Source organism: Onychomys torridus, chromosome 2 (genome assembly GCF_903995425.1).
Source record: "Onychomys torridus chromosome 2, mOncTor1.1, whole genome shotgun sequence".
NCBI classification, from domain to species: Eukaryota; Metazoa; Chordata; class Mammalia; order Rodentia; family Cricetidae; genus Onychomys; species Onychomys torridus.
In genome coordinates this window covers 134,053,147-134,078,820 of record NC_050444.1, presented here as the reverse complement: position 1 = coordinate 134,078,820, position 25,674 = coordinate 134,053,147, and the positions used below count along the sequence as shown (strand labels likewise).

At 47.0% G+C, this 25,674-nt stretch overlaps 1 protein-coding gene across 1 annotated transcript in view; it reads left to right on the top strand.

Moving 5' to 3' along the window:
* Positions 1–216: 216 nt before the first annotated feature.
* Rimkla (ribosomal modification protein rimK like family member A) overlaps positions 217–25,674 on the top strand; it is a 29,126-nt gene continuing 3,668 nt past the window's right edge. The window contains exons 1-4 of the mRNA XM_036178792.1: positions 217–493; positions 15,469–15,699; positions 18,930–19,016; positions 23,118–23,321. Coding sequence (XP_036034685.1) covers positions 331–493; positions 15,469–15,699; positions 18,930–19,016; positions 23,118–23,321 — 685 coding nt within the window. The 5' untranslated portion in view covers positions 217–330. The remainder of the gene's footprint in view (positions 494–15,468; positions 15,700–18,929; positions 19,017–23,117; positions 23,322–25,674) is intronic.

The following is a 25,674-nucleotide window of genomic DNA, read 5'->3' as shown; positions in this document are numbered from 1 at the left end:
TCTGGGGGTGCAGCGCCTCACCCACCCGGCCTGCGGCCGGTGGGCTCCGGAAGGGTGGGGTAGGGGGTGGGGGTCGTACCAGCCCCGCCCGGCCGCCGCAGGCTGCGCATCTCCGCAAGCTCCGGGCCGCGTCCTCCCCGGGCGCCGCGCGGCGCTGATTGGCTGGGCGGTGGCGGCGGCGGCGGCGGCGGCGCGAGGCGATCCGGCGCATTCTCCGGCCGGGGCTGCAGAGGCGCCTGGCGCACGGCGCGAGCGGAGTCGCGGTGCTCGCCCAGGTCGCGCCAGGGGGTCGCGCGGGCGGGAGGGCGGGCTGCCGCCGCTTCGGTCGCCATGTGCGCGCAGGTCTGGCTGCTGACCGACCGGCTCATCCGCGAGGACTACCCGCAGGTGCAGATCCTGCGCGCGCTCCGACAGCGCTGCTCCGAGCAGGACGTGCGCTTCCGGGCTGTGTTCTTGGACCAGATCGCCGTCACTGTGGTCGGCGGCCACTTAGGTGAGCGCGGCCCCGGAGGGGCGGGAGGGGCGCTGGGGTCCCGTGAGCCAGCGGCTCTCCGCATTGAGCCCCCCTCAGTGGTAGCCCCTCTTTGCAGCACGCTGAGGCCAACAGTAGAGAAGATGCTAAATTCACTGAGGAGACGGGTTAGTGGGGCATTCACATTCACCTGAAGCTAAATTGTAGATTTGCACAGGTATGGACTCAGAAATTTGAGGGATCAACCCAGGATTCACAAAATTGTTCTTAGGGTAGATGTTTGGGAAACTTTCCTACCGGTATGTGTGCACCACTGATGAATGCCTCAAACTGGCAGCCTAATTATGGGAGACAGCTGAGAAAGATTGAGATCGTCTCTGGAGTTTAAGGGGCAAGAGGAGATATTTGATGATTTTCATGAACTCGTCCTCCTTCCTAAACATGTTAAATTCTCTGATTCCAAAATAGTCAAGTACACATCCTTCAGACTTTACCCATCCTTTTAATGCCGGGTCCAGGAAAATTGGAAGGTGGAGGGTAAGATATGGTTATCACCCCTGATTCCTCTCAAAGCGTTCTGTTTTCAGATATTTTTATTATCCTCAATACAATCCTGTTTTGTATAAGCAGTCCATGAATTTGGAAACTCGTGTTCACTGGCTTACAGTCTGTGTTCTCAGCTATTTCAGGGGGTCCAGGGCAGAAGAAGGTTTGGCCTTCTTGGATATTTCTTGGAGTGCTATTCATATTTCATCTTTATCTAGTGGGTAGGAAGTCCCTTCAGCAAGGGAAGGAATTCCAAATTTTGAACAGACTGCTTACAAGTGAGGTTTTGAGTACGAGTCCCTACATGAAATAGCTCTGTTGAACATTGTTCATCCATAAGTGTATTTAATTAAACCTTCCATGTGTAGGATCAGATTGCATATACTTTTTGTTGTTCTTGTTTTTTTCGAGACAGGGTTTTTCCGTTTTGGTGCCTGTCCTGGATCTCGCTCTGTAGAGCAGTCTGGCCTTGAACTCACAGAGATCAACCTGGCTCTGCCTCCTGTGCTAGGATTAAAGGGGTGCGCCACCGCGGCCCGGCCTAGATTGCATATACTTTTGCAGAAGTATACACAAGCATTAGACACCTCACATTTCAAAGAGGTGTGGCTATGTGTGAAGAGTACCATCTCTCAAACCTCGATTGCTAAAACCCTCCCAATTGGTTAATGAACTACATTCCTGAACAGAGAATCTGAAGGACTGTGTTCTTCTTACAGCTTTTCCGTTACCAAGTGTCTTGGCTTTGCTTTGTGCAGATCACTTTGATTTTGATTTGGGGTTTTGTTTTTCAAGTTTAATTTTACATGTATGAGTATTTTGTCTTTATATATGTGTGTACCATCTTCATGCAGTGCTTGCAATGGGCACAAGAGGGCGTCATATCCTCTAGGACCTGACACTACAGACAGTTGTAAACCACCATGTGGATTCTGGGAATCCAACCTGGGTCCTCTGTAAGAGCAGCCAGTGTGCTCTTAACTACTTAGCATCTATCTCTTCAGCCCCATCTCTTTGAATCTTGTGTTTCATATTCGAGTTGAGGTTCTTCAAGCTTGAAAAGTCCATGCTTTTGGTTCCATATTTAAGTGGAATGATCAGTTATACTTTGGTGATCTAAATTAAGTCATATATATATATTTGAGCCAGAGATGAGTTTGTTTATTGTAAAGCTTGTAAAGATGTCATTTTTGAGATATGGTAATCAGATTTACTTATCATTTGTTGGACTTTACAGGCACATCAGCAATTCAGAAAATGCTCTCTCTGTGTAACTAAAACTCCATTTTAAAGAATCAATTGTAAGTTGGGGATTTAGCTCAGTGGTAGGCCCTGGGTTCGATCCTCAGCTTAAAAAAAAAAAAAAAGCTGGGCAGTGGTGGCTCACGCCTTTAATCCCAGCACTAGGGAGGCAGAGCCAGGTGGATCTCTGTGAGTTTGAGGCCAGCCTGGGCTACAGAGTGAGTTCCAGGAAAGGCGCAAAGCTGCACAGAGAGAGCCTGTCTCTAAAAACAAAAACAAAAAAAAAAACCAAAAAACAAAAAAACTAATTGTAAGAAAAGTGAAAGTTAAATCATGATGCAGAAAGCATTTAAACAATTAAGTGGAATTCATGTGTGAAAATATCTGTACTCACAAGCCAGTTATTTTCTTATAAGCTACAAGAAAATCTATATAGATGCTTGGTGGGTGGAGAAATTGAAGACAGGCTTTTGTTGTTATTGTTGTTGCTTATTTTTGGTTTATTTATTTATTTATATTTTGATACAAGGCCTCACTAGGTAGCCTTGGCTGTCCTAGAACTTGCTATGTAGCCCAGGCTGACCTCAACTCACCGATATCCACTTGCCTCTGCCCCGCAAGTGCTGGGATTAAAGTCATGAGCCTCCACACCTGGCTCTGTGATGGTATTTTTTACTTCAGTGATCTACCCTAACCAACCTAGATTTGGATGGGGGTGGGGGAGGGACTCTTAGGGAAAGAGCCACAACCTTTGGATGACTGAAACAGTCCTGTGGAAAGCACCCCCTTTAGACTCTGCTGGCTTAACATTGTGAAAAGCATATCTACTTTGCTTTTTTTCCTCTGAGAACCTGCAGATTATTCAGTAAGTGTTCATTTTCCTAAACACAAATGGTGAACAAGACCATAATGCATATAATAAATAATAACAACAGTAATAACACAGTCACAGTAGTAGGCACTTACACATATATGCCTGATTTGCGCTAGGTTCTTTTTACTTATTAACTCTCATAAACACAGCGAAGTCACTGTACACACAGCACCAGCTGGAAATTACAACCATACTCAGTGGATCATCTGGCTTTTCATGTGTTAGCCAATGCTGGCTTCACTGTTGTCTCATGACTCGGGCTTCTACTAAATATCAGTCTGAGGTCCCATCTGGTTCTCCCAGATGGTAGAATTTCATTCATCCCTCAAATCAAGCTCAACTCACTGTGTCTCCTGGAGGTTTTCCCAAGCTCCCTGCCCTATCCCCATGGAGAGGCTCTTCCACCTGCTACCAAACAACTTCAAAGTAGCACTCTGGATTGTATCGTGATTTATCTGTATACAAGGTTTGTATCTCCCCCCACCCCATATGTAGGATCCTTTAAATATGTGTTCCATAACTAGTACACAGTAGGCCTTCAGGTAATGTGTGTTGTCTGATTTGAAATATGAAGCTTGTACTATAAGTACACAAGGCTAGGGGATCATGATTGGGTGTGTGTGTTTTTATGATGAGCTCTTATCTGAAGACAGGTTTACTGATAACAGTTAGGCTTTCTGACCAACCCCAGGTCAGAATCATTAGCTGACTCCAATAAGGGATAGTTATAAACTATTCATCCAAGAAAGAGAGTGTTTGACCTGGGAAAGGGGGCCTGTGAGCATTTGTCTCCTAGAAGCAGCATGATTCAGCATTCCTTCTGCTTTCAGAGCTCCAGCTTTAGTGGCCATATCTATTTATTTATTGATGTTTATGCAGCCCTAGGGGTTGGAGTCAGGGTCTTGTGCGTGCTTGGCAAACGATCTCCCCCTGGACATCTCCAGTGGTGTAGAGCACTTTCTAGGTCAGGCTCTCTTTTATCTGGGCTACTAAAAATTGAACTCAGGGCTTTATTCGTGTACTAGATGAGCACCCTGCCACAGAGCTACATGGCTTGCCTTTTATTTTTTATTTTAAGACAAGAGTCTTGCTTTGTTGCCAATTTAGTCTGGTCTTGAATTCAAGCTCTTTCTTACCTGGACTATATGAGACCCTGTCTCAAAAAAAAAGTGGGTGTGGGGGTGCTGATCATGGTGATCTATGCCTTTAATCCTAGTGCTTGAGAGGCAGAGAGGCAGGTGAGTCAAAGTGAGTTTGAGGCCAGCCTGATCTACTTAATGAGTTCCAGGCCAGCCAGGGCTACAAACTGAGATTCTTTTTCCAAAATAAATAACTCAAAACTTCACTATCAGCAAGTGATAATTCAGTTATGCTCATTTGAGGATTGAATAGAAATGGTGAGCCTTTATTCCTGCACCTCTATTATTAAATTTTAATATATGTTTTATTCTTCACAACAATTCGATTTCCCCATTTTATCCATTTCATTCAGCAGGTGTTTACTGAGCAGTGTGCCAGGCAGTGTGCTGGAGATACAGAATGGCAAATATAAGAACAGATATGGCCTTCACCTCAGTAATTCGTGTGTGTGTGTGTGTGTGTGTGTGTGTGTGTGTGTGTGTGTGTGTGTCTGACTGAATAGTTTTATTCTGCTGACCATATGTAAGGTATGATTCTAGGTGCCTGAATGACAGTGCTGGCAGTCAGTGCCTCTCTGGGATATTACATTCTGTGTTGAGGTAGGATATAAACAAGGTAAGTAAACTTCACAGAATATTTCTGAAAAGGCTGAAGAGGAAAAAAGCAGGAGGTGGAGAGTGGCTGCAATATCAGGGTGACTGGGGTGGTCCTCACCCACAGGTGCATTCTTATAAAACACTGTTTCCCTATGACTTTTCCAAACATCTTTAATGGTTTTTTTTTAGCTCTCTGTCCTCCCTTTCCCTCTGTATTATCCTCCCCACTTCCTCCCACCCCAGGAAGTGCATTATTTAGCTGTAGAGAGGAGTAGACTCGTCCAGGCAGAAAGGAGCATTGAGGAGGCCAGTGTGGAGGAAGAGAGAGAGTGAGGGTGGACATGAGAAGAGGCAGAGAATTGGGATAGAGCTGGGGATGAGCAGCAGCCACACGGGGCCTTGTGGGTTCACTCCAGGTGATGGTCTGGCGGAGGTGACAGTGAAAGGCTGACACTGGCAGTCCCCAGTGGGTTCCACTGTGGAGCTCTGAGCAGAGCAGAGAGCACAGCGAGGATACAGTCTTGAAGACTTTCTTGCGAAGAGAGATTAAGGGGCACCTACGGATGAGAGGCTTTACCTATAAAGGAAGAGATTGTGGCTTGTTTATATGCTGCTGGTGCCGGTGATCCAATGGAGAGGGAGAAACTGTCTCTGCAACCACCAGGGGGTAACCATAGGTAGAAAAAACAAGGGGCCAAGGATGGGCTCTGGGGACATCGCTCCTGGCCACGTTGAGAACAGACTGGTAGTGCTGAGGGCAGAAACAGAATCACCTAGTGGGTGTGGCTGCAGTCTAGATGAGAGGTGCCGGTTGGATTGGAATGATTTCTGGGAAGGAGATGGAAGATGATGGGTTCTGGATGGATTTGGAAGGCAGAGTTGGGATCTGTCTACTGGATCAGATATTAGAGTGTGTGGAAAACCAGTGAAGGAAGATTGCCTGAGCAGCTGAAAAAAATAAATGTGCCATTTACTCCCACAGAAAGGATGAGTAAAGAGTGAGTTTGGGGAGGTCTAAGTGTCTGAGATGTCGGGGGTGAGGGAGTGGATGGGGACTGTCAATTAAGTGTTTCTGCTAGAGACTGGAATGCAGAAGAAAGGCCTGGCCTGGAGATACCAAAGTCGTGCATGTGTCTACGCCCATCATTGGCTGAGGGAGGAGAGAAAAGGCTTGGAGGAGAAAGCTCTGGGACACTCCATAGAGGTCGGGGGAGCGAGAGGAAGGAACCCAGGAGAGGATGGCTTCCTGGGTTGTTCAAAATGGAAGCTGTGCTCAGACCACATCAAATATTGCTGTAGATCAGCTTAAGAAGAAAGGAAGGGAAATTGATTTAACTGTGGACTCTGTGTGAACCACTGTAAGGCACCTTCCGTGTGTGATGGGCAGCAGCGAAGGTGTAAGGATTTCTCATGAAGGGCCAGTGAAAGCAGCACGAGGCTCAGGAGGAAATGGGGGGGGGGGGCTTCTCTTTAAAAGTTTATTGTTATTTTCAAGTGTGTGCAAGCACACAAGCACAGGTGCATTGGACCCCATGGAACTGTAGTTACAGGTGAGCCCCCATCAGGAGCAGCCTCACTGATCATCTCTCCAACCCCCAGGGGCTTTTCTTAAAGAAACAATGTCAGTTATATGCTGTGTCAGTGGCTTAACAGAGAAGAAGAACCCAAAATTTGAGGAAGGCTGGGTGGTGCCTTAATGGGTGAAAGGGGTGGGAATCCACTGTGTTTCCTGGGGTTACTCTAAGCTAGGAGCAAGAGTGGCTAAGCCACCTGAGAGAGGGAGGGTAACCTGGATGTCACAGACTCAGAGGGGGCAGATGTGACCATGGGAGCCTTTGGAGAAGTTAGTTAGTATAATGATTGCCAGCCATCCTTAAAGATGACTTTGAGACTAGCAGGTGTGTGTGTTTTTCTCTAGGTGTGTTCTACTGCAAAAGAACACCCAAGAAGTAGATAGGAGCTCAGTCTGACCAGGTTAATTATTTATCCAAGCAAGCAATGGGTGCAGGGCATGTGCAAGAGAGTGGCTATGAGTTTGAGGGTAAGAAGGGAAGTGATTGTAGGAAGCAGTGAGGGGCAGTGAAAAGATGGAGAGATCTGCATGGTAGCTCCCTCTGTGTTTGGAGTGTGGTTCGAGTTGGGGCCATAGGACAAGTAGTCTGGAAAGCTAGCAGGTGGTGTTTTTGTAATTGTGAGACTTGCAAAGTCTGGGCAGAACTGCAGGGTGGCCATGGTGAGATGCTGGGTCACATCCTTGGAGGAAAAGAGCTCCAGAAACCAAAGTGCCTGGCCATTGGAATCCTTCGCAGGGACACCGACAGCCCCGATATTTATTATAATGTGGGAGTCAGGAAATGAAGTTTCATGGATAGTCAGGGAGTGACCCTTGAATGATGTGTTGTGTAATCTGGTGAGAGTCGGCATGGTTCTTATGCATGAGAGGGAAAAGGATGTTCTAGAAGTTCAAATGAAGAGCAGGTAGCTTGTCAACCCTATGTCTAGGGCTAGTGATCTGAGGGGAGAAGGTGAGAAGCAGCCTTGGCGTGGGAAGGTAAATGGGGACAGAGTCACTGGGGAGAGAAAGTGACTCAGAAGAAAAAATACCACAGTTTGCTTTCTTTTGTTGTGATAAAGACCGTGACCAAGAGCAACTTGGGAGGAAAGGGTTTATTTGCTTCCGCTTCCCAGGTGTGGTCTATCAGCTAGGGAAACCAGGACAGGAACTCAGGGCACATTGATACTGGTGAGTGGGTGCCTGCAGAGGGCAGAGGAGTTGGATCACTCTGGAGAGTTACAGACAGTGGCCAGCTGCCAGATGCGGCTACTAGAAGTAGAACTCAGTCAGGTCTTCTGGAAGGACAATATGAGCAGGAGGACCACCTGCTCAGGGGTAGCACTGTTCCCAATGGACCAGCTCTCCCACATTAATCATTAATTAACAAAATGCCTGCTGGCCGGTGGTGACACACATCTTTAAACCCAGCACTCGGGAGGCAGAGCCAGGTAGATCTCTGTGAGTTAGAGACCAGCCTGGTCTACAGAGCGAGATCCAGTACTGGCTCCAAAACTACACAGAGAAACCCTGTCTCAAAAAACAAAAAAAAAAAAAAAAAAAAAAGAGAGAGAGAGAGAGAGAGAAAGAAAAGAAAATGCCTCACAGACTTGCCTACAGGCCAATCTGAAGGAGGCACTTTTTCAGCTGAGGTTCCCTCTTCCCAGATGACTCTGGCGTGTCAGGTTGATAAAATGTAACTGGTTCAGAAAGGAAGGCTCACCAAAAAGGTTGACAGCGGAGTTTAGAGCCCATTGATGTGGCTTGAGAAGATACAGCATAAATGAAAAGAGGCAGACAGATGGCAGGACCGGCGAAGGCACCGTGAATGAAGGCTGGCAGTAGAGTCAGTGGCAGAGCTCTTGCCCAGCATTTGTGAGGGTGCACAGCTCCGGTGGGTGGGGCTGGGGAGCCATATGAAGTCTGGAGTCCAGGGAAATGATCTGCCTCAGAGATTGGGGCCTCAAGTAGCTGAGTGAAGGACTTGGTAAGATTTGTTTCCTGGTTTCTAGAAAGATTATGTTGGTGAGGTGTTGTTGATGGTATGAGAAGTGAGATGGGCAGGTTTGCCAAGGTCTGAGACTCTTGCATTTTACAGACAGGAAGACAGATCTAGAGAGATGGCAAACAGTTCAGCCAGGACTCTGGTGCAAAGACCAGACCAGTCTGCCTCCATTGCAACCTTCCTGAGAAGTCTTCCTAAGCCTTTTCACTCGGAACGTAGCACCGATGATGCTCCATCCTTGCTGCTGGCTCTGTTCAGGGTGGACAGTGTACACCATTAGCTTCACATCTTCCTAAGCCCAGACACATGGGAGTCCTATCTGAAACAGTCCTCCATTCTTCCCTGCCCCAGGCAGAGAGAACCATTCCAACACTCCCCTCTCCTCTGACACCATACATGCCCTCACAGGGCACCCAGCGCGTTAACAACTGTGTGTTAGCTTTCTTCTTACATCCCAAGGACATTGTCTCACTGCCCCCATCCTCAGTCCTTAGGATGCAGTCCGGTCCTTCAGCTGTCTGGAGCCCTCCCTTTTCCCTTGCCCTTTAACCATTTGACTGCCGGCTTCCACTTCTGCCACCAGTATCTGTATCTATCCGATGGCCTGCTGTGCTCCCAGGAGCCCGTTCTGCTAACACACACAGGGCCAGGGAATGGAACCTGTGTCCTAAATTGCCAGCTCCCTCCACCCCTCAGGTGGGTGTATTTGTGGTCAGTGCTGGAGGATTCCCCTCCAGGGGGTGCTAACTCACTGGTCACAGTCTTAGCTTCCCACACTCCCTTCCCAGACGCCACCTCTCTCAGCATTTCTTCAAATTACTGCCTGTTTGACTACATGAACTTAAATTGTGGTCTCAAGATGTCCTGGGAAAACCCAAACTGAAATTGGTCCAAAGACACTGCCCAATAAATTTCTGCGTTGAATGAGTACAAAATAACCCATGCACTGAGTCAGACTTCAGCTTCCTCCAGGAGGGGGCTGTAAGCTCCAGGAGGGCAGAGGCTGCCTGCCTCACCTTTGTGTCCTGCTTAAGGGTGTGTCTGCCTCAAAGCAACAGTTCAATAAAAGCTGCATTGAATTAAGTGACCTCAGAAAAGCAGTTAGTGGGAACGGAAAAGCAGCCACTAAGTCACTGTAGGTTTTAGTGGGGTAGAGGTGAGATTTCTTGAGCATCTTCTCCCATAGGACCTCAGAAGGATAAGCACAGGGGTGACCGGGTCTACCCCAGAATCAAAATGACTTCCTCCTGGGAGGTGGCAGGGTAGAGAAATGGAGCAGCGCTGCGGCACAAGCCTATTGTGCTCTGATGACACATGCAGAGGGTGACAAGGACAACCATGGAGGTGACTGACTCTTTACTGGCACCTTCCAGAGCTTCAGTGCCGGCCACAGTTGCAGGATCCTGCTAAAACCATAGCCCTAAATGTGCCGTAAGTGAGGGCCTCCTTTGCTCCCACCCTTCAGTGTCCTGCTGGTTCTGCTGCTTGCTTTCTGCAGGGAAGGTTGGCTCTCCTGGTGTACTGGAATCCAGGTTAGTGCCGAAGTGTTCTTTTGTGAGGCTGGAGTGTCTGTGTGTGTGCACACAGTGGGTGGCTTGCGTGGGCAGGTTGGGAGAGCTGCAACCCCCAATGCATCCACTTTGTGGAAATGCCAGGCCTTTGCCGTCAGATCTCCTCCATCCATATTATGGGATGCCTTTAAATGAGATGATAAATGTGGATGTTCTTAGGAGAGTACCCAGAGCAGAACAGATGAATGAATGCTCAGTAAAAAAACGCCAGCCAATGGGGCTGGGGATTTAGCTCAGCGGTAGAGCGCTGGCAAGCGTAAGGCCCTGGGTTCGATCCTCAGCTCTGGTTAAAAAAAAAAAAAAAAAGCCAGCCAAAGTTGGATCTGATGGACAGCTCCTTTGATGGACAGACTTCCCTTCCTCTGTGTGGGTGATGGGGAGGGTGGTTCTTTGAGTTTTAAAGCTCTACCTTGGAATCATGATTTGGTTTTTTGCGCAGTAATGCTGTATCTCCATTGTAGAGTACGTTTGTGTGCTACTGCACACACAAATGCACAAGTTTACTTTTGTTGAATTTAATCCATCCTAACACAGGTTACGGAAGCAGATTTGTTTCTTTGGAGAAGTTATTCTCCTTTTCTGTCCTGGGTTGTTATTCTTGAGTCTTGTTTGTTTTGTTGTTTTAAGACAAGGGCTCACCATGTAGCCCAGGCTGGCCCCAAAACTATGCTCCTCTTGCTTCAGCCTCTGCAGTGCTGGGGTTATGAGTACACTGGTTTTTGTTTTGTTTTGTTTTGTTTTATAAATTTGACATAAGCTAGAGTTATGTGGGAAGAGAGGAGCTCAGTTGAGTAAAGGTCTCTATCACATTGCCTATAGGCAAGTCTGTATTGTGATGTGGGGAAGGGCTAGCCTACTGCAGGTGGTTCCACCGCTGTGAAGGTATCCCTGGTGATCCTGGGAAGTGTAGAGAGCAGGCTGAGCCACCCATGGAGAGTAAGCCAGTAGGCAGCACCCCTCCCTGGTCTCTGCATCAGTTCCCGCCTTGAGTTCTTATCCTGACTTCCTTCAGTGATGGACTGTTACCTGGGAGTACAAGATGAAATAAACCCTTTCTTCCCCAAGTTGCTTTTGGTAGTGATGTTTATCACAGCCCCCCAAATCCAAGCTAATACAACAGGTGTAGACCAGGATTCAGGACATTTCTACTTTGTTTTAAGGAAGTAAAATATTTCCAAATGCAAACAGAATTCAAGAGGAAGTTGGGATATAGTTACCTGTGAAAGTAGAAGGCAGAGAAAATTGTGTTTTGATTTCACAATGTTGATGTACCCCAGCCAGTTTGACTTCTAGTCTTTCCCTTCTGTCTTTCTGACTTCTTTAAGGACAGAGTGTTTTTTTTTTCTTTGTTTGTTTGATTTTTTTTTTTTAAAGTGGTTTGAGGCTAAACACAGAAAGTCTCAAGGCCAGCCAGGTGGGGATGTGGGGTGGAGGAGGCCAGAAGCTGCTCACATCCTCCCCCACCTCCCTGGGTTAAGGTGCTACTCAGTCATGTTAAGTCCCTAGCCATCTGAAGGTGAGGGCGGCTTTCCTTCCATTCAACACAGCCAACTGGAGCCTGGTCATCCAGTACATACAGGTTCTCCATTCCCTTGCCTTGAGGTCTGGAGATCACAATGAGGACTTTAAGGACCATGGGAAAGGTGACAGGTTCAGTAAGCTGTATCCCTACAATGGGCTTAGCAGGTGCCCACCTGAGAGTCGATGCTAATGGTGGGAATTCGTGTGTGGTTAAAGGTCTCAGACTTTGCAGGCAGGTTTGCCAAGGAGCCAGCCCCAAATCCAAATTGTTCTTGGCCACATGTGGGTGCTGTTCCTACTGCAGCCAGAGGGGGAAGCAGTTTTCTCTACCTGAGGTCACGGTGTAGCAGTGTGATGATGGCCAAGGTGAAGAGACTGAACAAGGGTGTATGGAATGGCCCAGAGCAGGAGTGTCATAGGTGTTGGAGGTCAAAGATGTATGGTTATCCCCTAGTGTTTGCAGGCAATTGTTCTAGACCCTTCCATCCCTTACCAAAATCCAAGGGTGCTCTAGGCCCCTACGTAACATGTGCAAGTCACCTGCATATATCCTTTTGTACTTCAATGCACCTCCAGATCATTTACAACACTCGATGTAGTGTAAATACAATGTAAGTAATGTGGATTCTTTGTGGGTCTTTCTAAGGTAGGTGGGATTTGAACCCAGGGCCTTGTGTATAATTGGTGAGTTATCTACCACTGAACTATACCCTCAACCCTGGAAATAGTCGCTATACTATATTCACATTGTTTAAGGAATAATGTCAAGGAAAAAGTCTTAACATTTTCAGTATGGATACAAATTAAGTTTTTCCAGTACTCTCTATTTGCAGTTGGCTGAATCCATTGATATGAAACCTGTGGATACATGGAGCTGGTGTAACCCCAAACCCAACAGGTCCCTCTGCCCAGGGCTAGACAGCAGCATAGTCAGACATCAGACCTGTCTTCATGCCTGGCAGAACCGTTTGGGTCCTACTTTAACCCATTGCGTTCTTCGTTTATTAAAGGCGTCAGTGGGAATGAGCCAGGCCCAAAGATTTACCTTTGGAGAAGAGAGATGAAGTCCTGGTAAGACTTCCTAGGTGTTTGTACTGCTGCTTATAGAGGCTGAGCTCTCTCTGTGCACTGTGGTCGGTATCTGCAGAATTGGACTGGATTCTTTTCCTGCTGTGTGGAAGTGTGTTTGTCCGTGGGCTCAAGCTGGGATTTAAAAGCTGGATGTTTCTCTTGCTTCTGGCTTCTCTAGGTCGCTTTTCTGTCGCCAAGCTATTTTCTCATTGAGTGGAAAAAAAAAAAAGTTGTCCTACCTTGCTTTTTGGAATGTCTGTGCCATTACAATGCCAGTGCCTTGTGTGTGTAGCATTTTGTTGGTTTTCAAAGCGTTTTTGGCCTCTCTGTCTCACTGCATAACGATGTGCTGGGCATTCTGTACTTGTTCACCATTTTGATCAATGTGGATACCTTTCTTTTTCTTCCAGTTTTGCCCTGTCTCCACACTCTGACTACTTGTTCCGAGGGCTAAAGAGAGGGGGGATTTTTCACAAGGCAGGCAAGGCAGCTATAAACAGTCCCGTTTCTGGTGGCCTAATGAAGCTAACCCAGGTGCTTTTTATAGACTAGTCCCAAGACAGTTCCGTCTGCGGGCTCACCGCATCAGCAAGAGTGTGGAGAAAAATGTGACTTAGGAACTGTCCCCCTACATCCACACCTTAAAATTATCAGGGCAACATCGCCTGGAATGGCCGACTTGTAAGTTAGATCCACACAGTCCTTTTTGTGAATGGCTTACTTTTTGTTTGCTTGGTTTTTGTTATAGAGATTTTTCTTTTTTCTCAGCTTACAACTTCGATATTGATATACTCACTATTGTCATTGCCATGTAGCCCAAGCAGTCTTTGAACTCTTTATCCTCCTGCCTCAACATCCTGAGGGCTGAGACTGTGGCTATGTGCCACCATGTCCAGTTTAGGAAACAGTACTGTTCCCTGGTGTGTGGCACTGCACTGTCAGGAGAACCATGAACTCAGGCCCTCAGACAAGGTAGCAAGCACTCTACCATTGAGCAACACCACACACCTCAATCCCTGATGGAGAAATTATGACTTCATTTGTACATTTTGGTTTTGGCACAATAGGTATAAAAGGTGTGCTAAGTTAAAGCCACCTGTAAAGTGGGTCTATAGATTGCACTTCAAAGGTTTTCTTTAGAGCATTTGGAAAATTCCTTTGACTTTGTTTAGGAGGGAGACAGACATAGGAAGTCCTGAAACTCAATTCTCATGGCCTCACACATAACATGTCCCACCTCTATCACTCCAATCCCAGGGCTGGGTGCACCATGGATACTGGGTGTCCTGCCTCCCTCATTCCATCCCAGGTGCTGGGTGCCTGGAGTCAAACAAACCTTAGGGTGTCAGGGCTGAGGGACACCAAGCAGTGTGTAATGGTTGCCTCTACTCCCTGTGTTTCCTCTGCGCTATCTTTGAGTGCCCACTCCATTCTAAAGGAGTACAAGAGTGTCTGAACTTGGTGAAGCCTGAATCTGTCTTCCTGCCACCTCTGTTCAATTCAACAAATATCAAGTGCCTACCAAGCACTAGGCACTGTTCCAGGGACCGGAGTCAGCACAAAACACATCGACAAAAATCATTTCATGGCTAGCTCTACCCCTTGGTGTCATGCGAGGCAAGCCAGAGAATTCTTCTGTGCAGAAGTCCTTCAGGAACCTGTAGGTGCTCAGGGTCCTCACATCAAGTTGAGTCCTTGATTAGTCCAGAGTAAGGTAGACAGCCTCAGATCTTCTCACTCGTGTATGTTACAGTTTCTTTCAATAAGTGTCATTTAATGAATATTGAGTTCAATACTTGTTAAGCATTGAATTGATTTTTCATGGGCATTTTAAATTTTGGTTTTGTAAATACACTGTACACTTGAAAAGACATTTTTGGAAAATTCAGATAAAGAGAAAATACAAAGAAGAGCTCATTGTAGGAGCTTATGTCTATCATGTCACTTGGGGTACTAAGGCAGGAGTGTTGAGGTGAGGCAAAGCCACATGGGCTATATAGTGAGTGCCAGGCTAGCCAGGGCTACATAGCAAGACCCTATCTCCAGAAAAAAAGAAATTACTTGTACCCCTATTTTCACTGTTAAAACATGTATTTCTTTGCTCCTTTCCCAACCCACATCTATTTACATAGTTGAGAACATAATGAATTAGTTATTTTAAATCCTTGGGTGGTGGAGGGGGCAGTGTTGGGATTTTTTTTTTCCCTCTGTTAAATGAGTTCAGACTGAGCTGGGGGTTGAATCTTGCACATATTAGGCAGGCACTTTACATAGCACCACTAGAGTTCTGTTTCTCCATCTAACATTGACATGGGCATATATGAAATATGACTGTATGTTGATAAGGATTATTAATCTGGATGAGGTATAGCATAGGCCTGGAATCTCAGCCCCTGAGGCAGAAGGATCTTGAGTTTGAGCTAGTCTGGGCTACATCATAAGATCCTATTTTTTCTTAAATGATATAGAAGTGGTTGCATAATGTTTCAGCCAGTAGATTTTTCCTAAGGTTCAGTCACCAAAGAGTGTAGGGATTCCAAAAATGGGCCACACTGATGCCTCTGCTTGAAGCCATTAGCCTCCCAAGCCACTGGCCCAGAGCAGTCCTAGTCCCCTGGGAAGAGGGCTCTGACCACAGCTGTGCTGTGGGCTGACTTTCCTAACTTGCAACACTCTTGGTGCATTGCATTCTCTTTCTCTGTTCATTCCTTGTATCATAACCACGCTCTGCCCGTTTGTCAGAGGATGGTGCTGTCTTCTGCCTTACCGCATCCACCAGGATGCCCACGCGCTGTTTTGAGGCTCTCTTCTGGCCAGATGAGCTCTGGAAGTGCAAAGCACTGGCCAGCGCAGAGCTCACTGTAGCCCTTGCTTGCAGGCCTGCAGCTAAGCCAGAAACCCCTGACCACCTTTCCCGATGTGGTGGTTGTACGATTGTCCACGCCCTCCGTCCAGTCAGATAGCGAAATCACCATCCTGAGGCACCTGGAGAAGCTGGGCTGTCGCTTGGTCAATCGTCCTCAGAGCATCTTAAACTGCATCAACAAGTTTTGGACATTCCAAGAGCTGGCTGGACATGGGGTCCCCATGCCAGACACCTTCTCCTATGGTGAGTCTCCCCAAAACACATTTATAACTCCTTTCCAAAACACTGGTGTGTCTGTTCTCTCCCCCAGAAGCCTTCCTGTGTCTCTGGTTGCTTTTTCTGATGAATCTGTTTACCTTTGAGGAATTAACATATTGACTGCTGGCTAGCCCTTCTGTGTGAACCACCTTGGCCACTTTCTGTTTCTAGTCGTTCCTTAAACATGTACCAGCCACTGTAAGAGGCTAGCTTCATCACTCACTGTTCTGTGGCTGTGAAGAGACACCATGCCCAAGGCAACTCTTATAACAGAAAACATTTAACTGGGGCTTGTTTACAGTTTCAGAGATTTAGTCCATTATCATCATGGTGAGGACCATGGATGGCAGCAGGCAGGCAGGCAGGCATGGTGCTAGAGAAGTAGTTGAGAGCTACATCCTGATCCACAAGCAAGGAAAGGAACAAAGCCCCCACTTTGACCCACTTCCTCCAACAAGGCCACACCTCCTAATCCTTTAAATCCTATCAAAGAATTCTTTCCACTCCCTGATGACTAAGCATTCAAATATATAAACTTATGGGGACATTCTTTTTCAAATCACTGCAAGCTCTGGGCTAGAACAGTACAGTCCCCAGGGCATTCCCAGGGCATCAGAAACAAAAGGCCACAAATATACAGGCAATTCCCATGCAGTAAGGTCAGTGTTTAGGTGCGAGAGTCACTGCCCTTAGGTGGTACAGAAGTTCACGAGAGAGCTCTGACCACAGTGATCAGACATCAAGGACCATCTCCTTAAAGAGGGAGCATTCACTAAGCTAAAGATAGCCTGTGAAAAGCAGGGCCAGGAATTGAGAGCAGAAAAAGAGCCAGAAGCAAAGAGAACATGATTAGCTGTATCACCAGTGGCTACAGACGTTAAGGTTGCTCCAGAGAGAATTGAGGCCTAAGATCGGAAAGATAAAGGGTGCTGCAAGCAGCATGCTGAGGAGATAGTTGTATCCCAAGATTAACAGGAGGCTTCTGATCAGGAAGTACCTAATCAGAGTCACCCTGCAGATCACTTTGGCCACCACACGGAGAGTGAATTACACAAGACAGAAACAGGGTAGGCAGTGGTGAGTGAGGGATGGTGTCGCAAACTAGTAGATATGTGAGCCGATTCGGGAATTGTGAGGGCAGTGGACAATATACAGCAGAGTGACCAATTGTGTATAGAGGGTCTGGGGAGGAATCGAGGTGACCGGGTTCTGGCTTGTGTCACTAGATGCCAACACATTCACGGACTGAACTAGAAACAGGAAAAAGAAGCAAACTGGTTGTGAGGGTGAGTAGCTGGCAGGGGAGAGGATTTCAGTGGAGAACTTGGTCTGTTTGGGCATTTACAGTCTGTGTGAGGGAAGATGATTGGGAAGCAGCAGTGGGCTCTGAAAGGCTGGGGACGAGGATTTGGAAGCTGCTGTTATGCTGAGTGAAGTGATAGGCATAGGAGGTCACTCAGTGTGCGCATGAGTGTGAGCATGAGTGTGAGCATAAAGGATGAAAGAACAGAACGCTAAAGGGTGCCCTGGAGGGGTTTGACATGGAATGCTCATGTTTTATATATTTACTGCAGTGAAAAGGTAAAACGGAGCTGTGTGTGGTGATACATGCCTGTAACCCTGGCTCTTGGGAGGCTGAGGCAGGAGAATCATAATTTTGAGGTCAGCCTGGGTGGCTTAGGTAGGGTTTCCATTACTGTAAAGAGACACCATGACCACAGCAACTCTGATAAAGGAAAACATTTCATTGGGACTGGTTTACAGTTTCAGAGGTTTAGGCCATTATCATCATGGCAAGGAGCATGGCAGCATGCAAGAAAGACATGGTGCTGGAGAAGGAGCTGGAGAGGTCTACATCTTGATCCAAGGGCCACAGGGAATAAACTGGGCCACACTGGGTCTTGAGCATATATGAGACCTCAGAGCCCACCTCCACAGAGACACATTTCCTTCCACAAGAGCACGCCTCCCAACAGTGACATTCCCTATATAGACCAAGCATTCAAACACACATTGAGACAAAGTCTATGAGGGCCATTCCTATTCAAACCACCATGAGACTACAAAGTGAGATCATCTCAAAGAAAACAAAAGAATAAGACATAAAATTGAGGGGAAAAAAGAGGGAATCTTTTAGGGAATGGATGAAGAAGAGCTTACACAGGGAACTGGGTGGATGCAGTTTGAGAATTGAGAGGAGGAAGCAGAGAGGTCACAGAGGCCACTGGGAAGGATGGCGTCATCAAACGCCCACGTGGCTCCTCCAGGACAAGAAGACTCCTTCCGTTCAGTGATGGGGAGAGAAGCCACCATGAGAGGCCTGAAGAACCGAAGGGGGAGCAGAGTGATGGAAATTCCTCCCCAGACCCTCTATACACAATCGGTCACTCTGTTGTATATTGTCTACTGCCCTCACAATTCCGGAATCAGGCTCCCAAACAGCCTGATGGTGGGTAGCAGAGTTGCTGTGAAGGGAAGGTGTGGAGCCCATTTGTTTAGTATGGGATGGAATTCGTGTCAGGAAACTAGGACGGAGAAATGGAAAGAAGAGCCAAAAGGAACGTTCTGGTGGCACAAGACCTCTGAGGAGGTGACAAAGCATGTCCCCACTTCCTTATTGGCCATCAACAGGGAGCCAGTCACAGGCCCTAGAAGCTACTATTGCCTGCTACATGGCCCTCTCCACAGCTTGGCACTTTCCTCCTTCAAGGCCAACAGAAAACTCTCTGAAGTTTTGTTTCCTTTTAAAGGGTTCTCCTGATTAGAGCAAGCCCACCAAGGATCGTTGACCTCCACCGCTTTGATGGGCTCAAGGGTAATAGATTATTAATGTAATTCCTGGAGTGATAATTTGTGCTCCCATAGTCACTGGCCTCTCTCCCACTCAAGAGAAGGGACTGAAGAGAGGAATGTTCATCTGGAAGGGCAGGTGCCTGGCCCACCATCCTGGGATTCTGCTCCCACAGACATTGTGAAGGAACCGACTGACTGTAAGAATACCGTTAGGATTAGACTAGCTGGTGTGACATTTCCATGTAGATAGTGTGGCTGGTAGTAGCTTCCCTCAGTCCCCGCCTTGCACATGACAGCTATGTATTTATGTCTGCTGGGTTTGGATGGATGCGGATGGATTTCATCAGAGCATTCTGAGGGAGCAAGTGGCCAGCCTCTGCCCCATCGCCAACCCTTTATTGATTGTTGCTTTTTCTTGGCAGGTGGGCATGAAGACTTTTCTAAAATGATCGATGAAGCAGAGCCCCTGGGCTACCCAGTGGTGGTGAAGAGCACACGGGGACACCGAGGTCAGTGGCGCTGCTGGGAACTGCAGTTCTGGGCACAGGCATGCTGTGCACACTCACAGTGTCTTCTCTCTGCTCTGTCAGGCTCCCATCTCTCCTTGAACTCCCCTGAGCAGATTAGATTCTCAAGTCCACAGCCGGCATGTCTGCTCTTTCTCTGGAGTAGATTCTCAGGAACAGATCTGTTCCTCCTTGCTGAACACCCTCCCAGGTCCCCGTTACCTTAGACTAAGTCCAGGTTCCCCATCATGGCGTCAAGGCCTGTGCAGATGGCCTTTTCCATTCCAGGCTGTCCTCACTCACTAGAGAGACTGTGTACACTCTGTCCTGGAACCATCTGCTCTCTCGACTTCACTGGAGCACTGTCTCTGCTCATTGTTAAGGCCAGCTCCTGACATCATTTCTTCTCTCAGCACACCCCTGGTCTCCCTCTTTTTTTTTTTGTTTTGTTTTCTTCAGACAAAGTCAGTCATTCTTCTCTTTTGTTTCGGTAGCATTTTGTTCTTACTTCCAGGGCAGTGATGAGCTGCTCGGACAGTTCTAGTTCTAAATGATTCTCAGGGTGGGGACCAGGCCCTGAGCACCTGTTTCCATAAGGCACTGGTTCTCAATCTTACTGACGCTGCGGCCCTTTAATACAGTTCCTCATGTTGTGGTATCCCCTCCCCCCAGCCATAAAAATTATTTCCGTTGCCAGCTCATAACTGTGATTTTACTACTGTTATGAATCGTAATGTAAGTATCTATGTTTTCCGACAGTCTTAGGCGACCACTGCTATAAGTCCTGCTACAGTGCTCAGTGCAGAGCAGAGGTGTGGCAGAGATCTTAGCAGGAGAGAGGAGCCCTCCTCCTGCTGTTTTGTGTGTGATACAGATGGCATAGGACACTTGGGCTTCTGGAGGAAGATGCAGCAGCCTAAACAGATGCATGCTGACCCTTGCTGTGATGGAAACACCCAGAGAAACAGTCAGTGCTTTCAAGCTCACATTAGGCAGTGCAGACCATCACATTGCAGGGTTTGTGAACAGACATGTCCATGGGCTCCTTTGAGCCTGAGGAACGGGAGAAGCTCACTCAACCTTTTTCATTTCTGTTTTTAAACTTCTTAAAAAGTTAATTGATTTCTGTGTGTATGAGTGTTTTACTTGCCTATATCTGTGTGTCACATGTATGCAGTTCCTGTGGAGGCCAGAGAGGGTGTGGTGTCCCTCGGAACTGGAATTACAATTGTGAGCCACCCTATGGGTTCTGGGAATCGAACCTATGTCTTCTGGAGGAGCATCTAGTGCTATAACCATGGAATCATCTCTTCATCCCCTCATTTCTGTTTTTAAATCTGGGCCATTCTATTCCATTAACACACTCATGCACCACACTGGCTGCCCACCTAACTGTACACTTCCTATTACCTGGCACTTGGACATCTTCAAATAACTTGCTTCCTCTCCTCAAATTTCATTAGGCGTCTGGGATTCCATCACTTCAGGAATGGTTAAATATTACAGTTTGTTTTATTTTTACAGTACTTAGGATTACAGTCAGGGCTTTTAGTGTGCTTGCTAAGCACACTGCCACCATGCTACATATGCTACATTTCCAGCCCTGAATGCTGGTTATAGTTCTGAGAGTTGCTTTTCAGTTTTATAAGCCTCGTGTGTGTGTGTGTGTGTGTGTGTGTGTGTGTGTGTGTGTGTGTGTGCGCGCGTGCATGTGCATGCTCACGTGGCATGCGCAGAACCCATAGGAAGGTGTCGGTATCCTCCTCTCTCACACTCCACCTCACTGCTTTGAGGTTAGTTTTCTCTAAAGAGCTCAACAGAGAGCTCCAAGTTTTTCTACTTGTCTGGCAGCCAGTGATCCTCCTGTTTCCATGCTCTGAGTGCTGGAGTTATAGATATGCATGGGATGCCTGCTTGTTATACGGGTGCTGGGGAAAACATTTCTTTTCCATTTTGGCCTAAAAGACTGCCCAGTCATGCATGCTTATGCCACATTTTCAGGGCAAACCTGATTGGGAATGCTGCTCAGACCTGTTCGCTGAGATGCAGGTATAGATAGCAGGTCCTGGGGGCTTGCAGGGACACAGATGATCCCAGCAGCAAAGAAGAGCTTCCAAATCACAGAGGAATGCCCTCCCAGAAGCCAGTCTCTGTAGGATAAAATGAGGATGGCCAAATGTAGCTGGAGGCTTTTCTGTGTCCCGCCAGGTCCCGCAGCCGCTTATAAAATAATCATTCAGAGGCTTACTATTATAAGTGTTTGGCCAATGGCTCAGGCTTAATATTACCTAGCTCTTACATTTAAATTAACCCGTTTCTATTAATCTAAGTGTTGCCACATAGCCGTGGTGTTACTGGTCTGCTGACATCTTGCTTCTCTGGCAGCTGGCTGGCTTCTCCCTGACTCTGCCTTTCTTCTCACTGTATCTCTGCTTGGATTTCCCACCTGGCTCCATCCTGCCTTGCCATAGGCCAAAGTAGCTTTATTAATTAACCAGTGGGAGCAACACATATTCATGGCGTATAGAAAGACATCCCACATCAGCCAAATAATAAATGTTATCCACTTAGAAGGATGAAACGCAGAACTGGGAAGATGATTCAGTTGGTAAAGTGCCCACTAAATAAGCATGAAGGCCTTGGTTTGGCTCCCCAGCACCCCCATAAAAAGCTAAGTATGGCAGTGCATGCCCAGAACCCTGGCTCTGGAGATGCAGAGACATGAGGATCATTAATCTTGCCTAATGGTTGAATTGCAGATCTCAGTGAGAAACCCTGTGTCAAAAAGTAACTGGGGCTGGAGAGATGTCTCAGCGGTTAAGAGCACTGGCTGTTCTTCCAGAGGTCCTGAGTTCAATTCCCAGCAACCACATGGTGGCTCACAACCATCCATAATGAGATCTGGTGTCCTATTCTGACCAGCAAGCATGCATATAATAAATAAATTTAAAAAAAAACCCGTGGAGGAGCTGAGGAGATAGTGGAGATGGCTCCATAGATAAAACACTTCCTGTGCGAACATGAGTGCCTGAGTTCGAAACCTCAGCAGCCATGTCAAAAGCTGGGTATGGCTGACGTGCCCCGATCCCCAGTATTGATGGTGGAGAGGCTAGAGAAAGGTGGATCCTGGGAGCTGGCTGACTGGTCAGCTAGCCCAAACAACCAGCTTCTAGTTCAGTTAAAGACCCTGTCTCAGGGCAAGAAGGTAGGGACTGATAGGGGAAGACACAAAACACCTTCCTCTGGCACCACAGGTATGCGTGGGTGCACGTACCATCATGCTCACGCACATGCACTGTACATACATATGCCACACACACACACAGAAGGTGGGGAGCATTAGAGGAAGGCACCTGACATTGATCTCTGGCCTCCACGCCTCCCACCTAGACATGTATGTGAATGCATGCACATGCCACACAAAATGCAAGTTGGAAGGGTGTCGCCTGTCTTGTGGCAGTGGGGGCCTTGAGGGCCTCTTACTGTGTTCTGGTTGTCCTCCTTACGACTCTCTCCACACTTGAGACTCCTCTCAACTATGTTCAATCAATTAATCTGTGAATACGGATGAGTGTCTTCCCTGTATACTAAGCCCAGGGTGGGGGTCTAGAGCAGAGAGAGAGAGCTAGACACAGGCCCTGTGACACCTGAAGGTGGTGGGAAGCACTGACTGACTGAGTAGGAGTCTCGGGATCTTGTTTTGCCCCCTTATCTGAGCTTCTGGAATACGTTATAGGTTCATTTTGAAAAAAGAGCAGTCTCAGAACACGCCTGTAGTCTCAGCATTCTGGAAAGCTAGGATCAGAGGGTCAGGAATTTAATTTTAGCGCAGCATGGGTTACATACAAAGTAAGTCTCAAAAACAAAAAACAAACAAAAAACCAGCCATGGATGTGGGGAGAGAGATGGTGAGGTTAAAATCTGAAGAAAATAAGATTCAGTGCTCTCTGATTAAGAAGTCTCAGAGAAATGGGAGGGGCCAATACACGGAAAGTTCCAGAAAGTTGGTACCTGTTTGGGGCGGGGAAGCAGGCTGGGGAGGTAGGACTACAAAGACAGGTGTACAGCTTCTCCAGCTCTTGCTCTTTATCTTTCTTCCTGAAGGAAAAGCTGTTTTTCTGGCTAGAGACAAGCATCACCTCTCAGACATCTGCCACCTGGTCCGCCATGATGTGCCCTACCTGTTCCAGAAGTATGTGAAGGAGTCACATGGGAAGGACATCCGGGTGGTGGTGGTGGGCGGCCAGGTGATTGGCTCCATGCTGCGCTGCTCCACGGATGGCCGCATGCAGAGCAACTGCTTTCTAGGTAAGATGGGGAAGGCTTGAGGGGGCCCCAGGGACCTCCCTGGGCTGTTTGATCTCAGTGAGCATATACCTGCTGCTGATTGTGGATCTCACAGAGAATGAGAGAGGAACCTTTTATGGCCCCAAGCAGGCCAGGGGAGAAACAGGAAGTCAAGGGCTGGGCCAGAAGACACAGTCCTGGGTGTTAAGACACTAAAGTTTGACAACTTGTGCAGATGTTAGGACTTAACGTCGGGGTTGACAAGGCAGAGACAAGAGGACCAGTGTTTGGGGAAAAGTCTGTTGTATAAATCCTAAATGATCTAATAATAAAAACATGGAGCCAGATATCAGGGTGAAAGCTGAAAGATCAGAGAAGCAGAACAGCCACAGCCACCACCCCACCAACTCCTCAGCCTGAAAGAGCGTGACTTCCTGTCTCCTTTTGCCTTATATTCCTTTCTCTGCTCAATCATATCACTTCCTGTCTCAACCTTCCTAGTGCTGGGATTAAAGGTGTGGGATCCCAAGTGCTGGAGTTAAAGGTGTGTGCCACCACTGCCTGGCTGTATTTCTCTTTTAAGATTGGATTAATCTCATGTAGCCCAGTGTGGCCTTGAACTCACAGAAATCCAGAGGATTCTCTGTCTCTGCCTCCTGAGTGCTAGGATTAAAGGTGTGTGCCACCATTGCCTGACCTCCATGGCTAATTCTGTGGCTAGCTCTGTTCTCTGATCTTCAGGCAAGCTTTATTTCCTAGATTATAAACAATATGTCACCACAAAAGTCCGTTTGAGTAAAGCATGGAAGGCACAAAGAAGGGGGTAAGGAGACAGCTTTGAAAATTGCAGCCGCTCAGATTACCAAAGACCTGTGACCCAAGAGCCCCAGGAGCTGGGAACCCAACCCAGTGCAAAGGCACAAACTTACTTAAAACATCAAGATTTTTTTCTTGCTGTGTGGTGTGTGTGTGTGTGTGTGTGTGTGTGTGTGTGTGTGTGTGTGTGACTTGATTGCGATTCTTAAATGTGAACTTTGCACGCCTATAATCCCAGCACTCGGGAGGCAGAGGCAGGTGGATCTCTGTGAGTTTGAGGCCAGCCTGGTCTACAGAGCTAGTCTAGGACAGGTGCCAAAGCTACAGAGAAACCTTGTCTCAAAAAACAAAAAATTTATTTAAAAATGTGAACTCTGTAGATAGCAAGGTTATGTTGCAGCATAGAAAGTCCACCATACCCAGGCCCTGAACTAAGTCTGTGGTCAAAAGGAACATTGTATTTGCTCTCACATTTTAATTGAAGATTTCCTTTTCCTTTCATGCACAAAACTGCCAGAAAGCTGCATTTTCTATTTTGGCTAAATGCAGAACCCTTTAGCCTACTCAGAAAGTTTATTCTGTATCGTGGGGAACAGAGACATTGCAAGATGTCCCCATCACAGAAAACTGTGGTCAACCTTGGTGAATGAATCTGGAAAAAGAAAACAGAAAAAGAAAAGCCCTACAGTTATTTCCTGACTCAGCAGATGCATGCTCCAAGTTCATTGACTAATAAAGAGGCTCATTTGCTGATTGTTTTGCCAAAAGTCTCCAAGAAGCCCCATGAATCTTCAGTGGAGTCTGGATGACAGAAATTATGAGTCAGTTCTTGCTCTGGGCTAGCACATGGCCCAGAAGCTGTGCAGGCAAGACACTTGTGAGATACTCTACCCCCCAAAAAAAACAAAAACAAATAATCTGGGTTGGGGATTTAGCTCAGTGGTAGAGCACTTGCCTAGCAAGTGCAAGGCCCTGGGTTCGATCCTCAGCTCAAAAAAAAAAAAAAAATCAGTAGCAAACTTCTGCCCTCTGGGGTTCTCCCATTGTGCTGTAAGCCTGTATTTAAGACCTCCTCCCTCCTTTAATAAACGGCATTTGGCATTAAAAAAAAAATATGAAAAAAAAAAAAAAAGAGGAGAAATACTCTGACCACACAGGCAAATTCTGAGTTAAATCTGCCCCTCAGTGACTGTCTTCATTTATACAATAACCATGTGGAACCTTGTGTTTGTGGGTAGACATGGTGTGTGGAGGCCTCAGGTTAGTAGTATATTATTATTATTATCTTTTGTTTTCTGGTACTGGGGACTGAACCCAGAGCCTTGCCCATGCTGGGTAGGTGCCCTGACACTGATGCTCAGCCCAGCATTATTAATGATTATAAAATATGTTGTTCCTATCTACTATATGATAGGTAGATTATAATTTTTCATTTCCCTGACAACCATTTCTCAGATACACACAATGTATCAGGCACTGTGATTTTCCAATATTAATTAATTTATTATTTGTTTATTTATTTTGGAGCTGAGGATCAAACCCAGGGCCTTGTGCTTGC